This window comes from Pezoporus occidentalis, unplaced genomic scaffold (genome assembly GCF_034315485.1).
Source record: "Pezoporus occidentalis ecotype Australia unplaced genomic scaffold, CSIRO_AGI_Poc_V1 ctg86, whole genome shotgun sequence".
Lineage (NCBI taxonomy): Eukaryota > Metazoa > Chordata > Aves > Psittaciformes > Psittacidae > Pezoporus > Pezoporus occidentalis.
Window position 1 is genome coordinate 4,167,967 of NW_026916220.1, and position 20,029 is coordinate 4,187,995.

The 20,029-nt window shown below is 44.2% G+C and overlaps 2 protein-coding genes across 4 annotated transcripts; both read right to left on the reverse strand.

The window, feature by feature from the left end:
- Positions 1 to 950: 950 nt before the first annotated feature.
- Positions 951 to 5,711, reverse strand: SMN1 (survival of motor neuron 1, telomeric). Of its 3 annotated transcripts, XM_062604376.1 has the most exons (8): positions 5,609 to 5,710; positions 5,454 to 5,525; positions 5,252 to 5,374; positions 4,795 to 4,968; positions 4,228 to 4,368; positions 3,202 to 3,273; positions 2,812 to 2,919; positions 951 to 1,938 (listed from the first exon to the last, which is right to left on the reverse strand). In XM_062604376.1, exons 1-8 carry the CDS (start codon positions 5,645 to 5,647, stop codon positions 1,882 to 1,884), a joined length of 786 nt encoding a protein of 261 aa, XP_062460360.1. In that variant the 5' UTR covers positions 5,648 to 5,710; the 3' UTR covers positions 951 to 1,881. The 3 variants fall into 3 exon arrangements, with proteins under 3 accessions (XP_062460360.1, XP_062460361.1, XP_062460359.1); XM_062604377.1 differs by lacking the exon at positions 3,202 to 3,273; XM_062604375.1 differs by lacking the exon at positions 951 to 1,938 and having other exon boundaries at positions 1,970 to 2,919; positions 5,609 to 5,711.
- A 1,257-nt stretch (positions 5,712 to 6,968) lies between these two features.
- On the reverse strand, positions 6,969 to 18,235 carry LOC134156382 (small EDRK-rich factor 1-like). Its single transcript, XM_062604378.1, has 3 exons — positions 18,193 to 18,235; positions 7,991 to 8,099; positions 6,969 to 7,463 (listed from the first exon to the last, which is right to left on the reverse strand). The coding sequence occupies exons 1-3, from the start codon at positions 18,197 to 18,199 to the stop codon at positions 7,391 to 7,393; spliced, it is 189 nt and encodes a 62-aa protein (XP_062460362.1). The 5' UTR covers positions 18,200 to 18,235; the 3' UTR covers positions 6,969 to 7,390.
- Positions 18,236 to 20,029: the final 1,794 nt, after the last annotated feature.

Genomic DNA, 20,029 nt, shown 5'->3' on the forward strand with positions numbered 1-20,029 from the left:
ATATTCCTGTGGGCGATGTTCACAGCTCTTCTTGGGTTGGGTTGTCCAGACACCTTGAGCATACACACTAAGAAGGACAAAGCAGTTATTTGCTAACTCATGCAAAAGGATGTTAGGAGCACTGACGCTGAGCATTAGCATGCCTAACACCCCACTCAAGCAAAGAAAAGGTGTCTGCTATGGCCACCCTGCTTGCTCTGCCTGCATCTTCCTCATCTCTGCAGTGGTGTGTGCCAAGGTAATGCACCAGTGTCTTACCAGAGCTGGGCCTTGGATCTTTTACAGGCACACAGCAAAACTGGGGGATAGACTGTTAGAGGGAGGAGGGGGAGAGATAGAGGAGCATTATGGCATGAACTAAATTACTGTCCAGAGTTTTGGCTGCAGCCTCCGTTCTATGAGAGTTAAGATTTTAAGGGCTGAAACCTATTTGGTCCACACCTTCCCCCAGTCTGCTTTTTCCAACTTGCTTTTAGTTAACGGTACTTGGGAAAAGGCCACACAGCAAAACCTTCTGTTGTATTTCTGCTGTTCATTTGACAGACATCTGTCTACAGAAGCTAAAAATAAAAACCACTCCAAAACAAAACAAATCCCTAAATTCAAAGTTTGAAAAGTAAAACTATTCACAAGCATTTGAAACAAAAAAATATGTAATGAGCCTTTATGAATCCAGCTGTCATATGTCACATTCAGGATTCAGAACAGAGCTATAAGATATCTCTTTCAACATCATGGTATACTGTTTTCCAGGCCACTGCTACCAGTGGCTACTGTAACATATACTGCTGCTACAGCTGTCTCCTAAAACAGTATACTGTAATCACTAGGTTCTGGTGTTGTCATTCACATAAAAAGTCCAGGGAATACAAGAGCTGATAAAATAACAGATAAATGAAATCATATGGGGTTAAAAGATGTAAAATCTATTATGGTAAAAAGACAGAAAATTGTTTCAGGAAAGTAAAAAAGAGTTTATTGCTACAGTGCTCTCCAAATACATTTGACTAGAGGTCTTTAAGAAATAGGTAATTTCAGTCTACACAATTATGAGTCTCAAGTTCACTTGTTATCAGATACAGATCAGTGTTAACAAAATGTTAAGATTAATTTCTTAAAAAAATTCTGATCTTCACCATTAACTAGCTGTGAATATGCAACATACACCTCTCAGCAGAAAAGATTTGTACCTGGCTGAATGAATTACTCAACAGTAAACCAGATATTGCTTTGGAAAAGAGAAATCCCCAAGACAATACAATTTTGTTCTATAAGGAACTGAACAATATACTGTAGCATTCTAAACACAGGATTTCAAATAAAAGCTCAAGCACTGAAGTAGTGAGAACAGAATCACTCCACAATATCAAACTGAAATGTTGATCTTGACCTGAAAAGAAGTTCAGCTACACATCCTGCAATCCCACTGTTTGAGGAAGGAGTTGCTTCTGAACATGTGCACATAGATGAGAAGACTGCATGTCACATAACCTTTTATTTTCAAGGTAGCCCATAAACAAGTAAGGTTAACTCTTGGTAAGAGTTGGTTAACTCTTGGTAAGCCGTGCTGTTAATCCTGATGTAAAGGCGTGCTGTAGTTAAAACTCTCATTACAGAAATAAAATACTTGCCTCTGTTCTAGCCAAGACGGCTGCTATTCCACAGCTGATAAGCAAAGAAGGGATTAATACTGGATGAAGTGGTCTTCGAAGAGATGTAAAAGTGGGTGGAAGTCCCAAGGCTCCCAGTTTTTTCACAGAATTCAGAACTTCTTGAGAGCTTGCAAAATGAACTGTAGTTTCAGACTGGTCAAGCCACACTGTATCTTCATTTAGCTCAAAAGGATGATACAACTCTTTCAAAACAATCATGGATATTCAGTTATTTTGCATGTGTTTGTTGCTCCAGTGCTGCTGCCATTCGACTTTGTTTTAAACCCTACAGGGTACAATTTAGCAAAATAATCTTGGTTTTACTAACGTAGAAATAAAAGCTTTAGCCACAGGACAACACATCTTTCTACAATATTCTTTTAGCCCTTTACAAATCAAGAATAGTTTTGTACTCTTTGGGGAAATCAGAATGGGTGGTTTTAAAAGGACAAAAGCCAAACTACGTGTCTTCTTTGTAATTAGTGGCTCTGCAGTGTAATTTCAATCCACAACTACATGTGATCTGAAAAAACAAATTCCAAACCTAGTCCTTTGAAGATAACCTAAGCACCAAATCTCCCCTTTCCAACCTCCCCAATGCAAAGAGTTTTAATTCCTTTGGTAATTTCTTCTTAAGCGTACAAAGGAAATAGAAATCAATACTCCATGCCACAGATTTTTCACAACTACACTCACAGCTCCTGCTGCACCTTCACAGTCACCTGAAACAATTACTGATGAATACTCCACAAAATTCATAGAATAGAATCACAGAATAGTTTGGGTTGGATGCCAAATCTGATCAAAAATGTGGTATTACCACTGACAAATACATAGAAGACCACTGATTAATAAACATATTCAGATTTACTCCACCTGTCTGCAAAGACAAAACTGGTTGTTTCAGAATAGCTATAAAAGTACCTAATGGGACCACTCCAGTGAATCAAAGAACTAAATCGTCACCTATGCATATATGCTGGCTCATGCGACTGATACTCAAGCCCAAGAACACTTATACAATATAGAATACCCTTAAATACAGCTATCATAAGTTAGAATAAGAGATCTAAAAAGCAGTCTAACTTATTGCTGAAAACAGCAGCAGCAACACAAAAGCAAAATTACAGAGACACTCCAAGACAAAACTGGCACATACCAGGTAATACCCAGTGTGATAACCACTCATATACCAGGCTATCAGCATGCTCCCCAGTGCTTCATCATCCTCAGAATCCAGCCTCATAGGTGGTGGAGGAGGAATCAACTAAGAAATGAAAAAAGGAAATGTCTTTGTTTCAGTAGGGCATATCCCAGATTAAACACCAACCAGTTCTAGATCAAAGATCAAAATATAAAACTGAAAAACATGAGTATATACTCAATGCATGTGCTGAAAAGGAGTTAAATAAGATCATCTTTTCTCAAGGAAACAAGCAAGTAAAAAAGAGTAAGTTCAAAGCATGGGAGAAACAGGATTCCTGTAGGATGACTGCACACAATCATTTTTATTCTCTGGCACTTTCTTCCTCATTCTCCTGTGACTTACCAGTGGTCCTGCTGGGAAGGGTGTGGGCCAGCAAGACAAAAACGATGGAGGTGCCCTGAATTTTGATCCAGACTACAGTGAAAGAATTAAATATTGCAGATTGAAAAGAGATTTCAGGCATTACGATTTTATAAGAGAATTATTTGAAGCAATTAACGTACCTTGAACTAAAGACACATCCAACCCCATCCCAGCAATTTAATGAAACTAGTGACTACACAAACTAGCTGCTTCTGTGAAGCACTCCATGACTGGAAAAGTAAAACTGAACATTACACATGTTACTGCAGTAAACACTGCTGAAACACGATCCCGGTCAATATAAGCATTTAAGAAAGTTTTCTAAACAGAAGTCAGTGACTGCACTGGCAAATGAAAAAGATGTTTGCCCACAGGCAAACAGTCAATTTCTGTGCTCTTGTGTGGCTGGGGACATATGCTGACTAAATTCCAGTATGCTTGTGAATATCTTTAAAATGAGCTTAGTTACAAATCCATTGATGAGAAAGAAAAAAAAGATGGAAGAAAACCTTAAAAAAAAGATTTTGCACAAACAGTGACATTTAGAAGACATAATGCTGTGTTCAAGTGCACTATCATTTAGGCTCCTACACAACAGGAAAACTGAAGAGTGTATTAATACCACAGTCCTCATAATTCACTAGATAAGCTGCAGCTGAGAGCTCCTATGACACCTGGACACCACTTCTGCTGCCTTCAATGCCAATGCAATCTTAACAGCACTATCACAGGCAAGGAAACAACATCCCTCCTTAAGGTTACAAGGCACTCATAAAGCAGATGTTAGCCAAGGAGAAGACTTCTCACTAGACAGTAGCACTGCAAAAGTAGGTAGATTATTGCAAAGTGACATACCAACAGCACCACATGCATATCTGTATATACATTCTCAAAATGCTGTTATTTGGTTTCTAGACAATAATGAATCTCATCCTGTTGTCTCAGAATTTATAGTAATAATACTGGGCTTAACAGTGGTATACAAATTATTAAGGCTGAGGTTACCCTTCCCAGGCCTGGAACTCCTGGTGGTACAGGAAAACGCAGGTTTTCAGGGAAGAATCTTCCTTTCATGAAGCTGTTTTTGTTTCCAGGTGACTGAGATCCTTCACTTCCATCTGTTGAACACGGAGTCTCACTCTCATTCTAGAAGACAAAGACATTCTTATGAGATGCGGTAAAGAGGATTGCTGGCACTACTGCAAGCAATTTTAGTGCAAAAAAGCTTGGGAAGCCCCATTTCACCCCTCTCTCTCTATAGCCCTCCCAGTCCTACCCAAGAAAGGTCTTACTACCTCAGAATCTTATCTGCTCACCACTTTATGTTATCTTTCACTCGTGAATTTCTTCTTGTCCCCTCCCTTTCTTCCATTCTGAGTTCAAGAAGTAAGGAGTTGTTTTCATTCCCTTTACCAGCTTGTGTCCCTTCACAAGGGAATCGGGTAACGATTCTCACTCCGAACACCACAGTGGTACCAGAAATACTTAGAAAGTTGTTTCTCCCACTTTCTCTTCTCTTTTTAGAAGAGCAAAAGTGTCCCTCACCACCCCAGAACTCCCCATCCCATTTACTATTTCATCGATGGCTGCAGGGAGTAGATCAGTCAGGCTCTTCTCCTCCTGGTTTCCATATCCCGTGTAAGTAACAACACACGTGCCTCTTTTGTGATTGATGGAGGCAATAGTTGCTAAGTACACATTACCATCCTCAGACCAAACAGCATTACAGCTGTCACCAACTTTCCACTGCAACAGAAGACAGGCGAGTAAATACCTACACCAATGACCAGAGAGAAAGATTCCTTTTCCTATAGTGCTTTTAGCCCCACCCACCAGGAGGATGACTCCCACCCAGGTTTTTTTTTTCCTCTGTATTAGCGAAATTGCTCAGTGTAACCTGTAAGTAAAGTTTCAAATGCTGTCAACCCTACCACGGATCATTACTCTCAAGATTACACAGAAGCTACTAATAAGCATCACAGAAAAGCACAACAGCAGAAGCACCGCCAGCGTTCACAGATGAGATGACCTGTTTCGAAGGCAGGTTGGTCCTCCTTTTGTTTTTGTTCTTTTTATTGTTTCTTCTCTTCATCCCCTGGCTCTGCTCCTGTTTGCCCGAAAGCTCCGAACACTCCCCGTTCTTTAAGGCGTTCTTCGGGAACACAAAGGAGGAACACGATAAGCGACCACCCACCAGCCTGGGCCCGCAGCGCTCTGGCCGCCTCCCTTACCTTGAAAGAGACCACAGCTTTATCATACGCCTTGATGAGAGCCGCATCATCCCATACATCCGAATCGTCGCTCTGCGGAGGCCACAGACCCGCTTTAACGCGCTCAGAGTCCCGCTCCCCCCGTCCGGACCAGCCCCCGCCCGCGCGATGCCCACCTGCCCGGTGCCGCGCTTGAACAGCACCCGCTCCGCCATGGCCGGGCCCGAACCACGCCCACACTCGTCACTTCCGGCGCGCAGCCAACCTGCCACGCTGCAGGCAGCGCCGGCCGTCAGCTGCGCGCGCCCCGGTGGCGGGCGGGGCCCTCAGCGGCCCAGCGCACGGCGCTCCGGCGCCGCCTCAGCACTACCGCCTCCCGCCGCGCTGAACGGGGCCGTGCGCTTGGCCCGCGCAGCTCCCGCTAGCTGCCAGACCAGGCCCCCTTGTCCTGCTTTAAACCCAGCCAGTACGTCAGCACCGCTCAGCCGCTTGCTCTCCTCCCTCTTACTTTCCTCTCGGTGGGAATGTAACGCCCACGGGTTGAGATAAGAACGGTCCAGTAGCTAAGTTGTAACACAAAACCACTACTGCTACGGATAGTAAGGTAAGTAATAAGGAGAGAGAATATAAAACTAAAAAGGGAAAATAAAAAAATAAATAATATAACAATAAACAGTAAACACAAGCGATGCGCAATACAACTGCTCACCATCTGCCAACTGATACTCGGCCAGACCAGAGCAACAATCTGGGCCTTCTGGGTAACTCCCCCCAGTTTATATACTGGGCATGATGTGCTGTGGTATGGAACAGCCCTTTGGCTAGTTTGGGTCAGATGTCCAATCTTACTTTCTCCCATTTTTTTTGTGCCTGCCCCTCCTCATGGGCAGAGCACTGATACTGAAAAGTCGTTGATTGGGGTAAGCGCTGCTCAACAACAACGCCAAGGTGTTACGAGCATTGTCCTCAGACTGAAGCCAAAACACAGGCTGCACCAACTGCTAGGAAGGAGTAAAATTGTTACGGCTAAACCCAGGGCACACACGTTGCTTCAGAACATACTGCAGCGGGAGCCGTGCACAAGCTAAGGCATCCACCTGTGTTCCCAGAGAGGTCACACTTTACCTCAGTCAGTACACAACTCAGCCTGCCTGTGAAGTGAGCACTGTGTGCTCTCATGCCAGGTTTGGTGCTTTAGGCTACATTAAGCAGCAGTTTTAAATCATCTTAGTGACATGGCAACTTCAAGACCCATAAATTTGCAACTCATTAACTTCAAGGCTGCAGCTTCACTGAAGCCAGTATCAGCAGTAGGTTCAGTTACATACACTGATGAAGTCTCCAACACACCACTACTTTCTATAGTGCAGACTTACTACTGCATATTACATTGCTTATAATATGCATTTCTTATATTACCAATTTTATTTATACCTCTGTTTGTACTTATAATGCATTTCTCCACAATTCCATCAATTCTTTGTGTTCTTGGTAGCTTCTTAGAAATCAAGCATGACCACTTCAGATCAGACAGTATTTCATGCAACATTTTATTGCAAAAATAATTTAGGATGAGATTTACAGTCAGACCTCTGTAAAGTTAAGCACCTTTTACAAGTGTTTTCCATTCTGAATGAAGCTGTACTTCAAGAATTAAGACAAGAAAATCTGGTCTAACTAAATACACAAGTTTATTGTCACTGGAACCACTAAGTGAAACCAACACAGCAAAAGCTGAAGTACTATTGCTTGGTATTTCTATTTATATGCATGCAGAGAGTGTAGTGACTTTTCAAAGAGCACTCCAGATAACTAAGCCTACAATTACCAGAAAATACTCTAAACTAATGCTAGCTGAGCAACTTCACAAGATGAGATTTTAATCATTTAATGGCTGGACACTTCTGTGAATGATCTTCCAGGCCCTTCTCTTCATTGGTGCACTCCCTCCAAGCAGCTCATTTTGCTCCTGCCTGCAGAGATTTCCTTTCATTAGCCGCTTTTTGTTTTTGCTGCATAATTTCAGAGTCTCTGTGAAGAAAGAAAGTTGGATTTCAGATCCTGGCTCACGGTGTTTCTAAGCAGGGCCTTCTCCATCTTGCTTTTAGTAACACCTTTAGCAACACTCATTTTAAGAATGGGAGAAAATTCTCAGCCATGAGCATGCTGCCTACATGCCCCTGGTTTGCTTTTTTTTTTTTTTTCTCCTTTCAGTACAGTACCCCATGAGGTAATAAGTTATTTGTATACCTTATAGAATTATTTTGGTTTTATATCTTTTGGCTTTAGAAGTAAAGGACAAACCAGATCAAACATCTTCAAGAAAGTATTAACACAACCATTCCTTGTTCATTCCAGGCAAAAAGCTGCTCAAAAGAAAGAAAACCTTTACAGCTTTCAAAAAAAAAAAAAGGTATTTAACAACAGATGCATTAAAACCCAAATTCATATTGTGACATGTGAATGGACTGCAAATCAAAATAAAGTGCTTAAATGCTGTTTCAGTGAAGACTGAATTCTTTCTGACACATTTTCCCTTCAACTTTACTACATCTCACCTCTGTTTTCTCTGAGAAGCAGACAAGCTATCCTCCTTCCTTTTCCCTTTATGGATCTCCTGAGTCTTCTTCAGGTTCTTTTGGCGGGCAAGTTCACGCTGGTTCCCACCTGTAGGGTAATACACAGCTTATACAGGTACTACCACTTTACTTACACAGTTTGCTGTGGGCCAGGGGGACAAAGAATGTGTGTTCCAGGAGAACGGAAAATAACAACGTAGCAAGAAGTGGTAGCACAGAAACATGTTTATATATTTGATAAAAATAGTTGCTTAAACAAAGACATGCAGACAGTAATACAACTGGCCGAAAGGCGTGTGATCAGTAAAGTCATTAGCTGGAAAAGCACACACCAGTGGAGAAGGAACATTGTTTCGTGACGGAAAAGTAGGGAAGGAGCTAACTGCTAGGCACAGTACTATATAAGCCTGTAAGATCACTCAATAAACGTCTTTAGTTGCACCATAACTGGAGTCCGTGCCTCATAGGCCACAAATGGCACCCAAACAGGGACTGGGGTAGGAGACTCTCGAAGTCCGGACTGGTGGCATAGCCCAACTGAACCCGGGATTACGAAAGGATTGTGTATGCCCATCACTGGATAGGTGAGCGCTCAGGAACCACGGGAGGAAACTTATCCCAGGACAAGAAGCACAGTATAGACTTCGTATAAACTGTCAGACGCTCAAAAGAAGACTTTGACCGGTTATGCTACGTGAATTTAAGTGACCACTCCAGTTCAGTACATGCACAAATACAGAAGTTAAAGACCCTCACTAGCCAGAAAACACCAGGTGGAACCCCTTTCAGGGATGGATGTGGGGGTGTAACTGGCTGTGAAAAGCTGTTATATTATTAGTGGTAATAGATATAGGGGTTTTTATGTATTTTATGTTGTGTTCCTTGTCTTTTAGCACTAATCCGTTCCCTCAGACAATATCCTGTGCGAATCTGTAGTATGGATGGTAAAATTTTTGTGTGTTCCAACCACGGACCATGGGGTGGCACACGCCAGTGACAAGAGAGAATGGTCCGTAGTGAAACACACAAAAATAGAAAAGTACTGTTTGACATGGGCTGTGGGAACATAACCCTGAAAACAAGCGAGTTAACACCACTGTTAGCAAAAGGGAGCCTTATACCAGTAAGCCTCTGTTCACATGCTGGCCACGTGTGCGCTGATGTTGCAACTGGTAATTTTCCACTCCAGCCCGGGGGGGGGGTATAAGGACCTGTGCAGGGATGTACGGGTGAGAAGGCCAGACACGCATCTTGATTCAGAGGATGCCCTGACGACACACTACCTACCACCCCTCCGACCAGGCAACATGTTCCATCTCCTGCTTCACGGTATCCCATTCAACCAGGGGCTGGCATGTATGTAACCTGCTTCGCGTTAACATACACATATTTGCTTTGCACTAATAACTCAATAAACAGACTAGAGCATTTGCTTGTTTACATTGTGCTTGGTATCCGCTCTTTGTACATGGGAATCCTATGAACCCAGAACATAACTGGTGATGGAAGACGGGATTCCAGGTCTGAGAGACTGTGAGAAACATTTTTGGATAATATGACTAGAGTGGGGTGTGTAGCTGTACCAAGAGTCACTGTTCTGTGTGTGTGAAAACAGGGCTTGGTCACTGTGTGCTGTCAGGGTCGCTTTAAGGTTGTTGTGTAATATACTATTGCTATATTTTGTAGGAGAGAGCCTTGGGCCGAAGCTCCTCCTGTGGAGTGCCCGGGGTGGACGCAGGAATTGTGGAGCATGTTGTGGGATAAAATAGAGACTTGCACTAATGTAGGACCTGAACTGTAGAGAGCTAAGGACCTCACGGGAGTGTTAAAGTATTGGGCTGAGTTTGTAGAAACCCTCCATAACCGCTCGAGGGAGCAACTGAATCATACCGGATGTATGACAGGCTGCTTGCTGCCTGCCTACAAAGGCATGGTAGATAAGAACACAGAGTTGAAGCAACAAGTAGCAGATTTACATTCCGAGCTAGAAAGGGTTAAAGCAGAAGCGCTGTTGCAGAGGCAGGCATTTATAGCTGCTGCAGAGTAGGGTGAGAGACGTAGGGAAAACAAAAAGAAGATGAAAGTTACAGAGCAATAAAAAGGATACAAAGGCAGTGAGGCCATGGGTCCATGCCCTTGTGTCAGATCCCGACTGGGACCCAGAGACATGGAATGGAGATATCTGGGGTACCAGCAAGTCAGAATCAAATACCAAAGCCGAGGCAGACATGAAAAAGGAAGGAGTACATGCAGCTCCTGTGCTTAAAGGTGAGATGATTACCAGGGCAAATGGACAGGTAAGAACACACAAATTGATACGACTACAGTACTGAGGAAATGAGTAACTTACTGGACAAATACAAGCAGAGACCAGGAGAGAAACCCCAGAACTGGCTGGTTCAGCTGATGGAGGGCTCATTTTCACTTTCCTAAATCTGGGACAGAAGATTTCAAAACCAAATGGCACATGCGCCTTAAGCTAAGGGGGCGTGGAAATCAATTTTCCTGCTGTGTATCCTGACTCCAACTCTGGCAGACCAGGACAGCAGGCTGCGTGAACCACAAAGTCTGCAATCGCTCAACTTTATTCCACTTAAATCGTGGAAAATCATGGAATACCTGAAAGACCTTTTACCAGTCTATTGCACAGCCTTCGGTCTATTAGCTATTTAATTGCTATTTTGATACAGGTCACTTGGCCTTGGAATTGCTCACTTTGTAAATGCCCCTGTAAACTTTGTTCTTCTCCTCCTTCTGAACCCTCGGATGTTGCTGAAAGCAACAAGAATAAAGCAACAACAATAGTTACTTAGATGCAATTGTTAAGCCAAAGTTAATTAGACACTGTTAGTTATTAGATGTTACTAGCTATTGCATCGCACGCTCTTTCCCTTCCTGTTTTCTCTACCTTTATCGTTCATGCCACCATGAATAACACTTCCTAAGATAGTAATGTTGATCCACTGGGAGATGTAAGAGACTGCATTGGTGAAGATGGCATCGGTGAGAACCAACATGGCTGACACCACCGCCACAGCAGATGTTTATGCAGGATGTTTACCCCCTGCTGTTACCCAGCTAACACCTTGGAACAACGAGGGAGAAGAACCCAAGGAAGGCATGTGTGCTGCTGCCGGGTGGAGGATGAGGTTTCAGCTCTACAAAGGAGCACCAACAAACTGCATTGGAAGAAACGCTTTCCCCCCTGGACTTGGAAACAGAGCAGACTGTTGGGACACTGCAGCTCTGGGGTGGTAGCTGTTGCTGGAAGCTCTTTTACTCTTTCCTCTTACTTTCCCTCTCTCTCTCTTTGAAATTTGTGGTTAAGCATTTGTTAGTGAGCAAATAAAGTTTCCTGGCGCTTGAATCCGAGAATATAAGCAAAACTGCACCCTGGCCTTTGACCAGCGTGTGACACAATGAACAAGGAAACCCCACTGAACAAGTGACTGAAAAGCTAAGCCAATTAGGGGATTTATTGGGGCTGGGCTTGGACAAAGCAGCTCGCAATAAGGGGAGACTAGGAAAGGAGGAAATAAACAAAACTGCAAGCCGTCCTGTTCCCACTATGTGGATAATTAAAGAAGAACTGCTGGTAGTGCACCTGGGTCTTGAGCAGCCTAGGGAGTGTTTGTGTGTGCGAGGTTGGGCTGGGAAACAGCCCGAGGAGTGACTGCTTATAGAAGGGAATTTATAGTGACTGAAGACAGTTACTGCGGTTTCTGTTTGGCTTCATATATCAGATCTAAACCCTCTGGTGTTCCAGTGGGCCCCCCATGCGATTGGTCAGGCCTGGAGGAAAGTGCCTGGATCGAGGTGGGGGGGAGACTTCTTTTGCAGGTGTTTACAGGGGGGGGGGGTCTCAGGAACCCTATGTGTCTTTTACAGACCAACTGGACAATGCTATACAAAGGCAGATTGATGGTCACGGGGCTGCTCATGCACTTTTATTTTGGCTAGCATATGAGGGTGTAGGTGGGGATTGCGGGGCTGTGTTAGCCCCAGTCAGAGGAAAAGTTTACATAGTTAAGTTGGCTGGGGTATGCTGAGATGTTGGAGCAGGGACGCTGTCGCACTGGTTGGGGCATGCTGCGATGTCAGAGCAGAAGCTCGCAGAACTTCTGTACTGGCTGCTACATTAATTTTTCTGTTTTTACTGGTCATATCAGCTCATATTCCAACCTGCCTGTCCCTTTAACTGTGGGTAATGACATAGCACACTCCTTTACTGTTAATACTGCGCAGTTCTCTTTTGCAGCTGCTTCACATTCCCTTTTTCATCAGAATGCCTCTGCTTTAAAGAAACATTTAAACCTGTCTTCTTCTCAAGCAAAGCAAATAGTTAGGTCTTGCCCTGACTGTCAGTCAACAGCTCAGTCCTCATTTGCCATGGGTATAAATCCTCATGGCTTAAAAGCAAATGTGGTATTGTGATCCTTTGGGCTCGCAGAAATGGGAAGGGCCAGTGGAAGTGATAACCTGGGGGAGGGGGTATGCTTGTGTCTTCCTACCTACAGGTCCGTGGCCCCTGCCTGCAAAGTTTGTCAAGCCATACCATGAGCTGGATAGACAAGTTGAAGTATCCGATGCCTCAGATGCAGGAGCTGACCTTGAAGACCCTGAGCAGAATGCGACAAAGGAAGAGAAAAAGGAATGACTTGAAAAACACCACTTGGGGGCAACTGAAAAGCAACAACATGAAAATGTGTGCTTGCAATGTAGCTATAATAAACCACCTGTATTTACTAGCCAGTTGCTAATAAGAAACTACACCTTGTATTGTATGGATTTGTCCTTTGTAAAAGAGATGTTAGAGCATGCAAATTTACAGCAGCTCATAGAAAATGCTAAGGCAGAAGCTAGAAAGATTCTAATATGATGGTGGTGTTATAAAGCAGGTAATGGAACCAATTAAGAGGGTGGGAGAATCATACCGGTGGGAAATTCTTTCTTTGGCTGGTTCCCCACTGTCACCAGCATCCTCAACATGCTGCTGCACCCTGTAATAGTTATACTGCTAATGTAAATCTGTATGTGATTTACCATACTAACAACCTGTTACTGGGTCAGGCAGGTGAAACTCTGCATTGACAACGAGGTGCAAGGACTGAAGTTGGCCAAATGCCTCCTACCATATGTCAAGGGCAAGACTGGGTCGTCCTCTGTGTTTGGCACCAAGAAGAACCTTTAGCACGGCTGTTGGCTGCAACCCAGCAGGTGTTGAGCGGTGGGGTCACATGCCATGCCAAGACCTTGACGTGAGGGATGGCCTCCTCCGTTATAAGAGGGACATCCTGGAGGGAAGTGCAGGCCAAACAGCCTGTCATCAGAATGAGATACTATCTAGTCCAAATCCCCTGCTCAGCCAGAGTCATCTAAAGCAGGTTTCATCATCCGCACAGACACCCCCAACCCAAAAAAAAACAAAACAAACCCAACAAAAATGGCAAAAGTTAGCACAAGTAACTACTATAAGTAATAATAATGAAATAAATATCTATCATATTTGAATCTTCTATTCTCAAAGGCTAATGTCAAGAAGCTGCTCTTGTGTGATTTAAGATTCCTGAAGCAGAGAAGGGTATAAAGAAAGCAAAGGACTGTGTCGTTGGAAGTAACAGTATCTATCTCCAGGTTCCCAAGACTCCCAGTATATCTGGCCAACACACTGGTGAAACCTTGTTTTTGGAGCCTGGACATCACCACATTGCTTTGCTTTTCCTCCATGTCATCTGGAGGCTTGTTACCAACTTGCTAAGAACTGAAGCCAAAGTGCTTGCCACCTTGATTGTTCAAAATTGGGCAGAGATTGATCTTCTGCCTTTAGTACATACACATGGGTGTGAAGACTTTGATGGAATGTGCTGCATGAATCTGAGTGATCACTTCAAGTCAGCTCACAAAAGCATTCAGGATTTGACAGAACTGCCTGGGGAACTGCGACAAAACCAAGGATGGGAGCCTTTTGGACTGTTTTCTTGGTTGGGAAATTTTGGTTCTTGGCTTAGACACATAGTTGGCTTTGTCGTAACAGGGCTTCTAGCATTGTTGATGATTATGATCTGTTTGCCATGTTTGTTTTCTTGTATTCCACAACTTATAGACCAAAGCATAAATCAAGTGATGCTTGCACAAACACATACTGTGCTCACTTTGCAAAGCTTAGCAAACAAAAAAGGGGGAAATGTGGGCCAAGGGGACAAAGAATGTGTATTCAAAGAGAACAGAAAGTAATAATGTAGCAACAAGTGGTAGCACAGAAACATGTTTATATATCTGCTTAAAAATAGTTGCTTAAGCAAAGACACGTGGACAGTAATATGACTGGCTGAGTGGACAGTAATATGATTGGCTGAAAGGCATGTGATCAGTAAGGTACTGGCTGGAAAAGTGCATGGTGTTTCGTGATGGAAAAGTAGGGAAGGAGCTAACTGATACTAACTGCTAGGCACAGTACTATAAAAGCCTTAAGCTCACTCAATAAACGTCTTCAGTTTCCCCACAACTGGAGTCTGTGCCTCATACGCCACAGTTTGCCTGTGAAGAAGTCTATTATAAAAGTGGTAAAGCGTGGCTCTACCTGCAGAGCTAGTATGGCAGTATCTTCTGTAGCTGGCAGTATCTTCCACCAGTCTCCCCCTTCCAGTGCACAACTGGAAGATAAAAGCTTGTTAGTTTATGTTTATGTATCTACAGGTTATGCGCAAGAGATCACCAAGATCCATTTCAACATTCTTCCCAGTAACGCAATGCAGTTTCCCACAAAAGACTGAAACCAGACCATCAAATCAATAACCTGGGCAAAATGACAACAGTAACTTTTGCTGTTCTACAAACATGATCACATTTTCCTATGCTCAAAAATGAAAGTTCCACCTCTCCATAATCTGGGCTGTTCCTCTTTTTCTCTCCAGTCTTAAGACTATGTATGCCATCTTTGAATCTCAGAGATCTCTGCAATCTTTATGTGCCTGTAAATTCAAGTATATAGCAACAGTTTAGGACAAGGTCAATTTTAAACAGCAACCTGTTGATACAATTCACCACTTTTTATTCATCCTATTTGTGAGCCAATAAAGGTACCTATTATGTCAACATGTAGGGAAGACCAACCCCGCAAGAGCAGATGTTTTGTGCATTCTTCACACCTGTACGTGTACTGTGTGGCAAGAGGTACCAGAAGCCCAAATGGAAACAGCATATTATGACTGCTGATGACCAAAAGCTGTTCCTGCCTTGGAAGATAATCCTCACCTGTGACAGGACATCAAGTACTATCTTTTGAAAAAGCTAGGATGGAATAGGAGTTCTCTTTCTCACTACCACTGAGTGAGATCCTGTCCCCACATTCCAGGTAGAGGGACCACTATTTGTTCATAAAGTAAATCACCTCACTATCTCCGGCAGCAATTGAGTTGATTAGAACTTAGTGACTCATGAGCAGATGATACATTCCAAGCTATAAATGGTTCTGCAGCTTCAGGAAGCAGGAATGTCTATAAACAAGTTAGCAGCAATGAAACAGCTCTTTGCTGGTGCTCAAAGAAATTAAGTATCTTCTTATACCATGAAGAAATGGGGGCAGACAGTAAAACCACACTGCTATAGCCAGAATTCACATAGCAGTTATCCTCATATGCCTCCTTCCTTTCCAAGCAAGCACCATGCCTCATGTCTGCAGTTACCCCATACACATCATGGTTTAAGCCTAGCTAGTAACTCAGCAACACACAGCCACTCACCCATCTCCTCATTCCCTCCTCTACCTCCAGGTGGTATGGAGAGGAGAATTGAAAGAATGTAAACTCCATGGGTGAAGGTAAGAACAGTCCAGAAACTAAGGTATAATACAAAACTACTATTACTAATAAGGGAAGTAATGGAAGAGAATATAAACCTTAAAAGGGGAAGGACAAAAAAAAAACACCAATAACCAGCAGTGCTGCACAATACAATTGCTCACCGCCCATTGATACTCAGCCTGACCCAAGCAGTGACCTGTCTTTCCAAGTAACTCCCCCCAGTTCATATACTGGGCATGACGTGCTGTGTTATGGAATACCCCTGACCCAAATTAGCCAAAGGTGTCCTGTCTCTGCTCCCTCCTGGCTTCTTGTGCCCCTCCTCACTGGCAGAGCACGAGGCTGAAAAGCCCTTGATCACCCTAAGTGCGGCTCAGCAACAACTAAAACATTAGTGTCTTACCAGTACTGTTCTCAGACTGAAGCTGAAGCACAGCACTGCACCAGTTACTAGGAAAGAGAAAAATAACTGTTACAGTTGAACCCAGGACAACATGGTAAGACTATAAACTTCAGAATCAAACTGAACGGCATCACTGAAAAGCTTGGCTGCCACTTGCAAAACAGAGGAGGTGGAAAAGTAGATCAATACAGTACGCATGCAAGGCATTCAAAACCAAACACCTATTTGAAAAGATCACTTGTATCACCCCTGCTTCCAAGTAAACATTGCCAAGAACTGTTTGGACCCAGTACTCCACCTGGGATGCTGAATGAGTATCCCTAGCTCCAAGGAAGATGGTGCCATTTTCTACATTCTGTAACATCAACCTGAATCTTCCATGAAGTTTGGTCCAGTCCTTGCAGAACACAATTCAACTTCCTGTAATGTGAAATTCAAGCATGATCTGCCATGTAAAGGTCAGTACACCCTTTCTGATTGTACCTATGCTTGAGCATCCCCATCCATGCCTGCCTCTGCAAGACATACACCTTAGCTCAACCTGTCCGTGCTCCTCCAAGATTCAGCTGTTCTCGAAGACAAGGATAAGACCTCTGAACAGCACTGGAACAAGCAGTGATCATCTCTACTGTAAGGAAGTGAAAGAGAATAGCAAGAACTGGCTACAGAGGTCGTCATGACTAGAATTTTTTTCTGAGCAGCAAATGACTAATCATATGTTAAAGCAGAAGAGTGCCTGCCACCGTGTCCCAAAAACAGAAAGCAAAAATAAATAGAACTGTTTGATATAGGAACAATTAACGGAAGACTAGTGACATAAACCCTCTCTAATTCATCTAGTCACCACCATCTTCATGAATTTATTCATTTTCAGGTACTCTGAAATTTGGCAGTACACAAGTTCCACGAATTTATGAACTGAGAAGCACAATAATTAGCACTTAATCTATTTTACTAAACATCCATTTGAAAACACAGGGTCTAATCCCGGTCTGACTGACAACAAAGAGCTAAACTCCAAAAATACATACTAAAGCTAAGGCTAGACTGTATGGCAGCACACCACAACTTCTACACCTCTAGTATTGCAGATGCTGTATTAAAGTAGGTCCTCAAAAGTTAGATGTTATCATCCTGCTATGCTTGGGTGTGGGATGCTGTGCCTCGTTTTAGCCTTCGGCCATGTGTATTTTAGTACCATTCAGAATGGGGGGGGGGAAATATCAGCAGATGTAAACCTGACTCTTTCTCACATTCACGGTTTGATCTGTACACAAACTGTTTCTGATCCAGGTCTTTATTTGCTCTTCCAGCACTACAGTGGCATTTTTAAGTGCGAAAGTAAAAGCACCCCCTCAGTTAAACACAGGCAGTTTCTGTATTGCCTAGTACAGTAACACACAAGCCAAACCAGCCACCCCGGCAGTTAGGGGAACCAGAACATTCTATGTCTGGTTCACAGTTCTCCGCCATTTTAAAGTAGATATACCAACGTTACTTTTGAATAAGGTGATGATTAGCAAGTACTGCTGCCTTTTCAGTAACAACCTTAACTACCACCATTTAAGCAACACAGTATTAAATACTCGGCAGTCACACAATAGCTCTTTTTTTGCAGACTGGACAGTAGCCAGGACTGAAACTGCATGTTGCTCTTGTTCTAGCATATCGCTATTCCTCCTCCCCACTCTCCAACACAGCCACGACAGGGTCCGGGGCGAGGAGGCGCTTGCTCCAAGCCTGGGCCGGCAGCAGGATGCGGGCAGTTTCAGCCCCAGCGGCCATGCACTCGCCGGGGTAAGGCTACAGCCACAAGGCCCGACATCACACTGCGGTCAACCTCACGACCCCGGACCAAACGCAGGGCTTCCCCGGCGCGGTGCCCAGGCCGCGCTTCCCCGCAAAGGCCCACCGCCTGCTCCGCCCCACTCCCCGGCGGGGCCCAGAGCAGCCGCCTTTAGGGCTGCGGCACTCACGGGTCATCGCGAGACACTCGGGCCGCGCAGCGCCGCCGCCGCCACCACCACCACGACGACGAAACGCGCCACAAGCACCGCTCCGGCTGCCGGAACCTTCCGCGGCCCCGCCGCTCCCTATAAAACGTCGCTGATCCCCGACGTCATCGTGGCACGCGGAAGGCAGTACAGCGCCCGACGGTTTGGCCAATCTGCGGGCTCGTTGGGGGAAGCTGGGGGGGGGGCGCTCGTACCGTGTCCGGCGGGGTTTTGGATCTAAAATAACCCCACTCGCTTTACCCTTCCATGGAAATCCGTTAGTTAAGGACATTGGAATGCGTGCTGAGTCCTGCCAATTAACTGTATATTCTTGCTTGGGATAATTTATGACCCTGAGAGGCTCTTCTAGCTGTTTACTTTCACAGTTGTTTACCTGTTTCCCAAGCCTTATCAGCTGGAGGAAAGCCCGCACTGGTTTGAAACAAGATACGGGGTTCTCTTGTTGCATGCCTTCCTTATAAAATCATAGAATCAACTAGGATGGAAAAGCCCTTTCAGATCAAGTCCAATCATCACCTCAGTGATGCGAGGAATAGTAACAGACTAAGGAAAGAGTTAAGAGTTTTCTTCAAACTATGCATTGTCTTAACTTAGAATAGGGAACAGGTATGTTCTTGTTCTTGCCAGTTAAACTATAACTCAAAATACAATAGGTAGCCAAAACACACTGTTTAAAATCAGGGACCCTTTTCCTTCAAGAAGATGAATGTCTGACAAGAACCTGTTTCAGCTAGTCTCTGTAAGACTTGAGGTTGCCAGCTGGGGATACTGCGCCAAGGGTGAAAAGCACATGGCGAGGAACACCTCTTACTTCATCCAGAAGACGCCGGACCAAGACCACCAGATGGCAGTGTGCAGACGTAGAAGAGAGGGGAATATTATTAATGAGTTCTTGGAAATAATTATAATAATCTCCTCCTATGCTTGGGAAATCTGATGAATATATATGTTTGTGTGTAATAAATAACCAGCTTGTTGAGCTTTTGGTGTGCGAATTAGGAGTGATCCCTCTCGCACCCGGCGCTGCAATAAACATACCTGCTTTATAACTCTTTGTGAGTTATAAAGTTCTATTCCATAAATCGCTCAGGACTGCCAAGAGCACCACTAAACCATATCACTGAAGGCCTCTTTGAACGCTTCCATGAGCTTCACCACTGCCCTGGGCAGCCTCTTCCAATGCTTGAGCACCCTCTCTGTGAAGAAATCTTTCCTAATATCCAACCTAAACCTCTCCTGGTGCAGCTTGAGGCTGTTACTTCTTGTCCTATTGCTTGTTATTTGGGAGAAGAGACTGACCCCACCTCACTACAAGCTCCTTTCAGGCAGTTGTAGAGAGCAATAATGTCCCCCCTGACCCTTCTCCAGACTAGCCCCCGCCAAGTTCCCTCAGCTGTTCTTCATCAGCCTTGTGCTCCAGACCCTTCACCAGCTTTGCTGCCCTTCTCTGGACCCGGTCCAGCACTTCAATGTCTCTCTTGTAATGAGAGGCCCAGAACTGAACACAGGATTCAAGGTGCGGCCTCAGTAGTGCTAAGAGTCCTTGAAGTCTTACTATCTCTCTATACACAGCAACGTACTTTATTTGGTATCAAGGTGGATAAAGGAATCGCTGCAGCAGATCGTTGTCAGTTAAAATCACCACAGAAAGTTAAACAGGACAACAAAAGCACACAAAGCGAAACTAAAGAACCCTCAAGCCGCCCATCTGCTGCTTTCTCTGGCAGCCCCTCCTTCTTCGGGCCCTACAGGCCGAGAGCAAACCCCTCCTCTTCCTCGCCCAAGAGCGCTTTGATCA

Excerpts from the sequence above, each read along its gene's own strand:
- LOC134156382 (XM_062604378.1), bottom strand. Across the intron at positions 7,464-7,990 it reads GCTTCTCAGAGAAAACAGAG|AGACTCTGAAATTATGCAGC; the intron begins GTGAGATGTAGT and ends CTTTCTTCACAG.
- SMN1 (XM_062604375.1), bottom strand. The coding sequence starts at position 5,647 with ATGGCGGAGCGGGTGCTGTTCAAGCGCGGCACCGGGCAG. Across the intron at positions 5,526-5,608 it reads TCAAGCGCGGCACCGGGCAG|AGCGACGATTCGGATGTATG; the intron begins GTGGGCATCGCG and ends TGGCCTCCGCAG. Across the intron at positions 4,369-4,794 it reads CTGCAGCCATCGATGAAATA|AATGAGAGTGAGACTCCGTG; the intron begins GTAAATGGGATG and ends TTTGTCTTCTAG.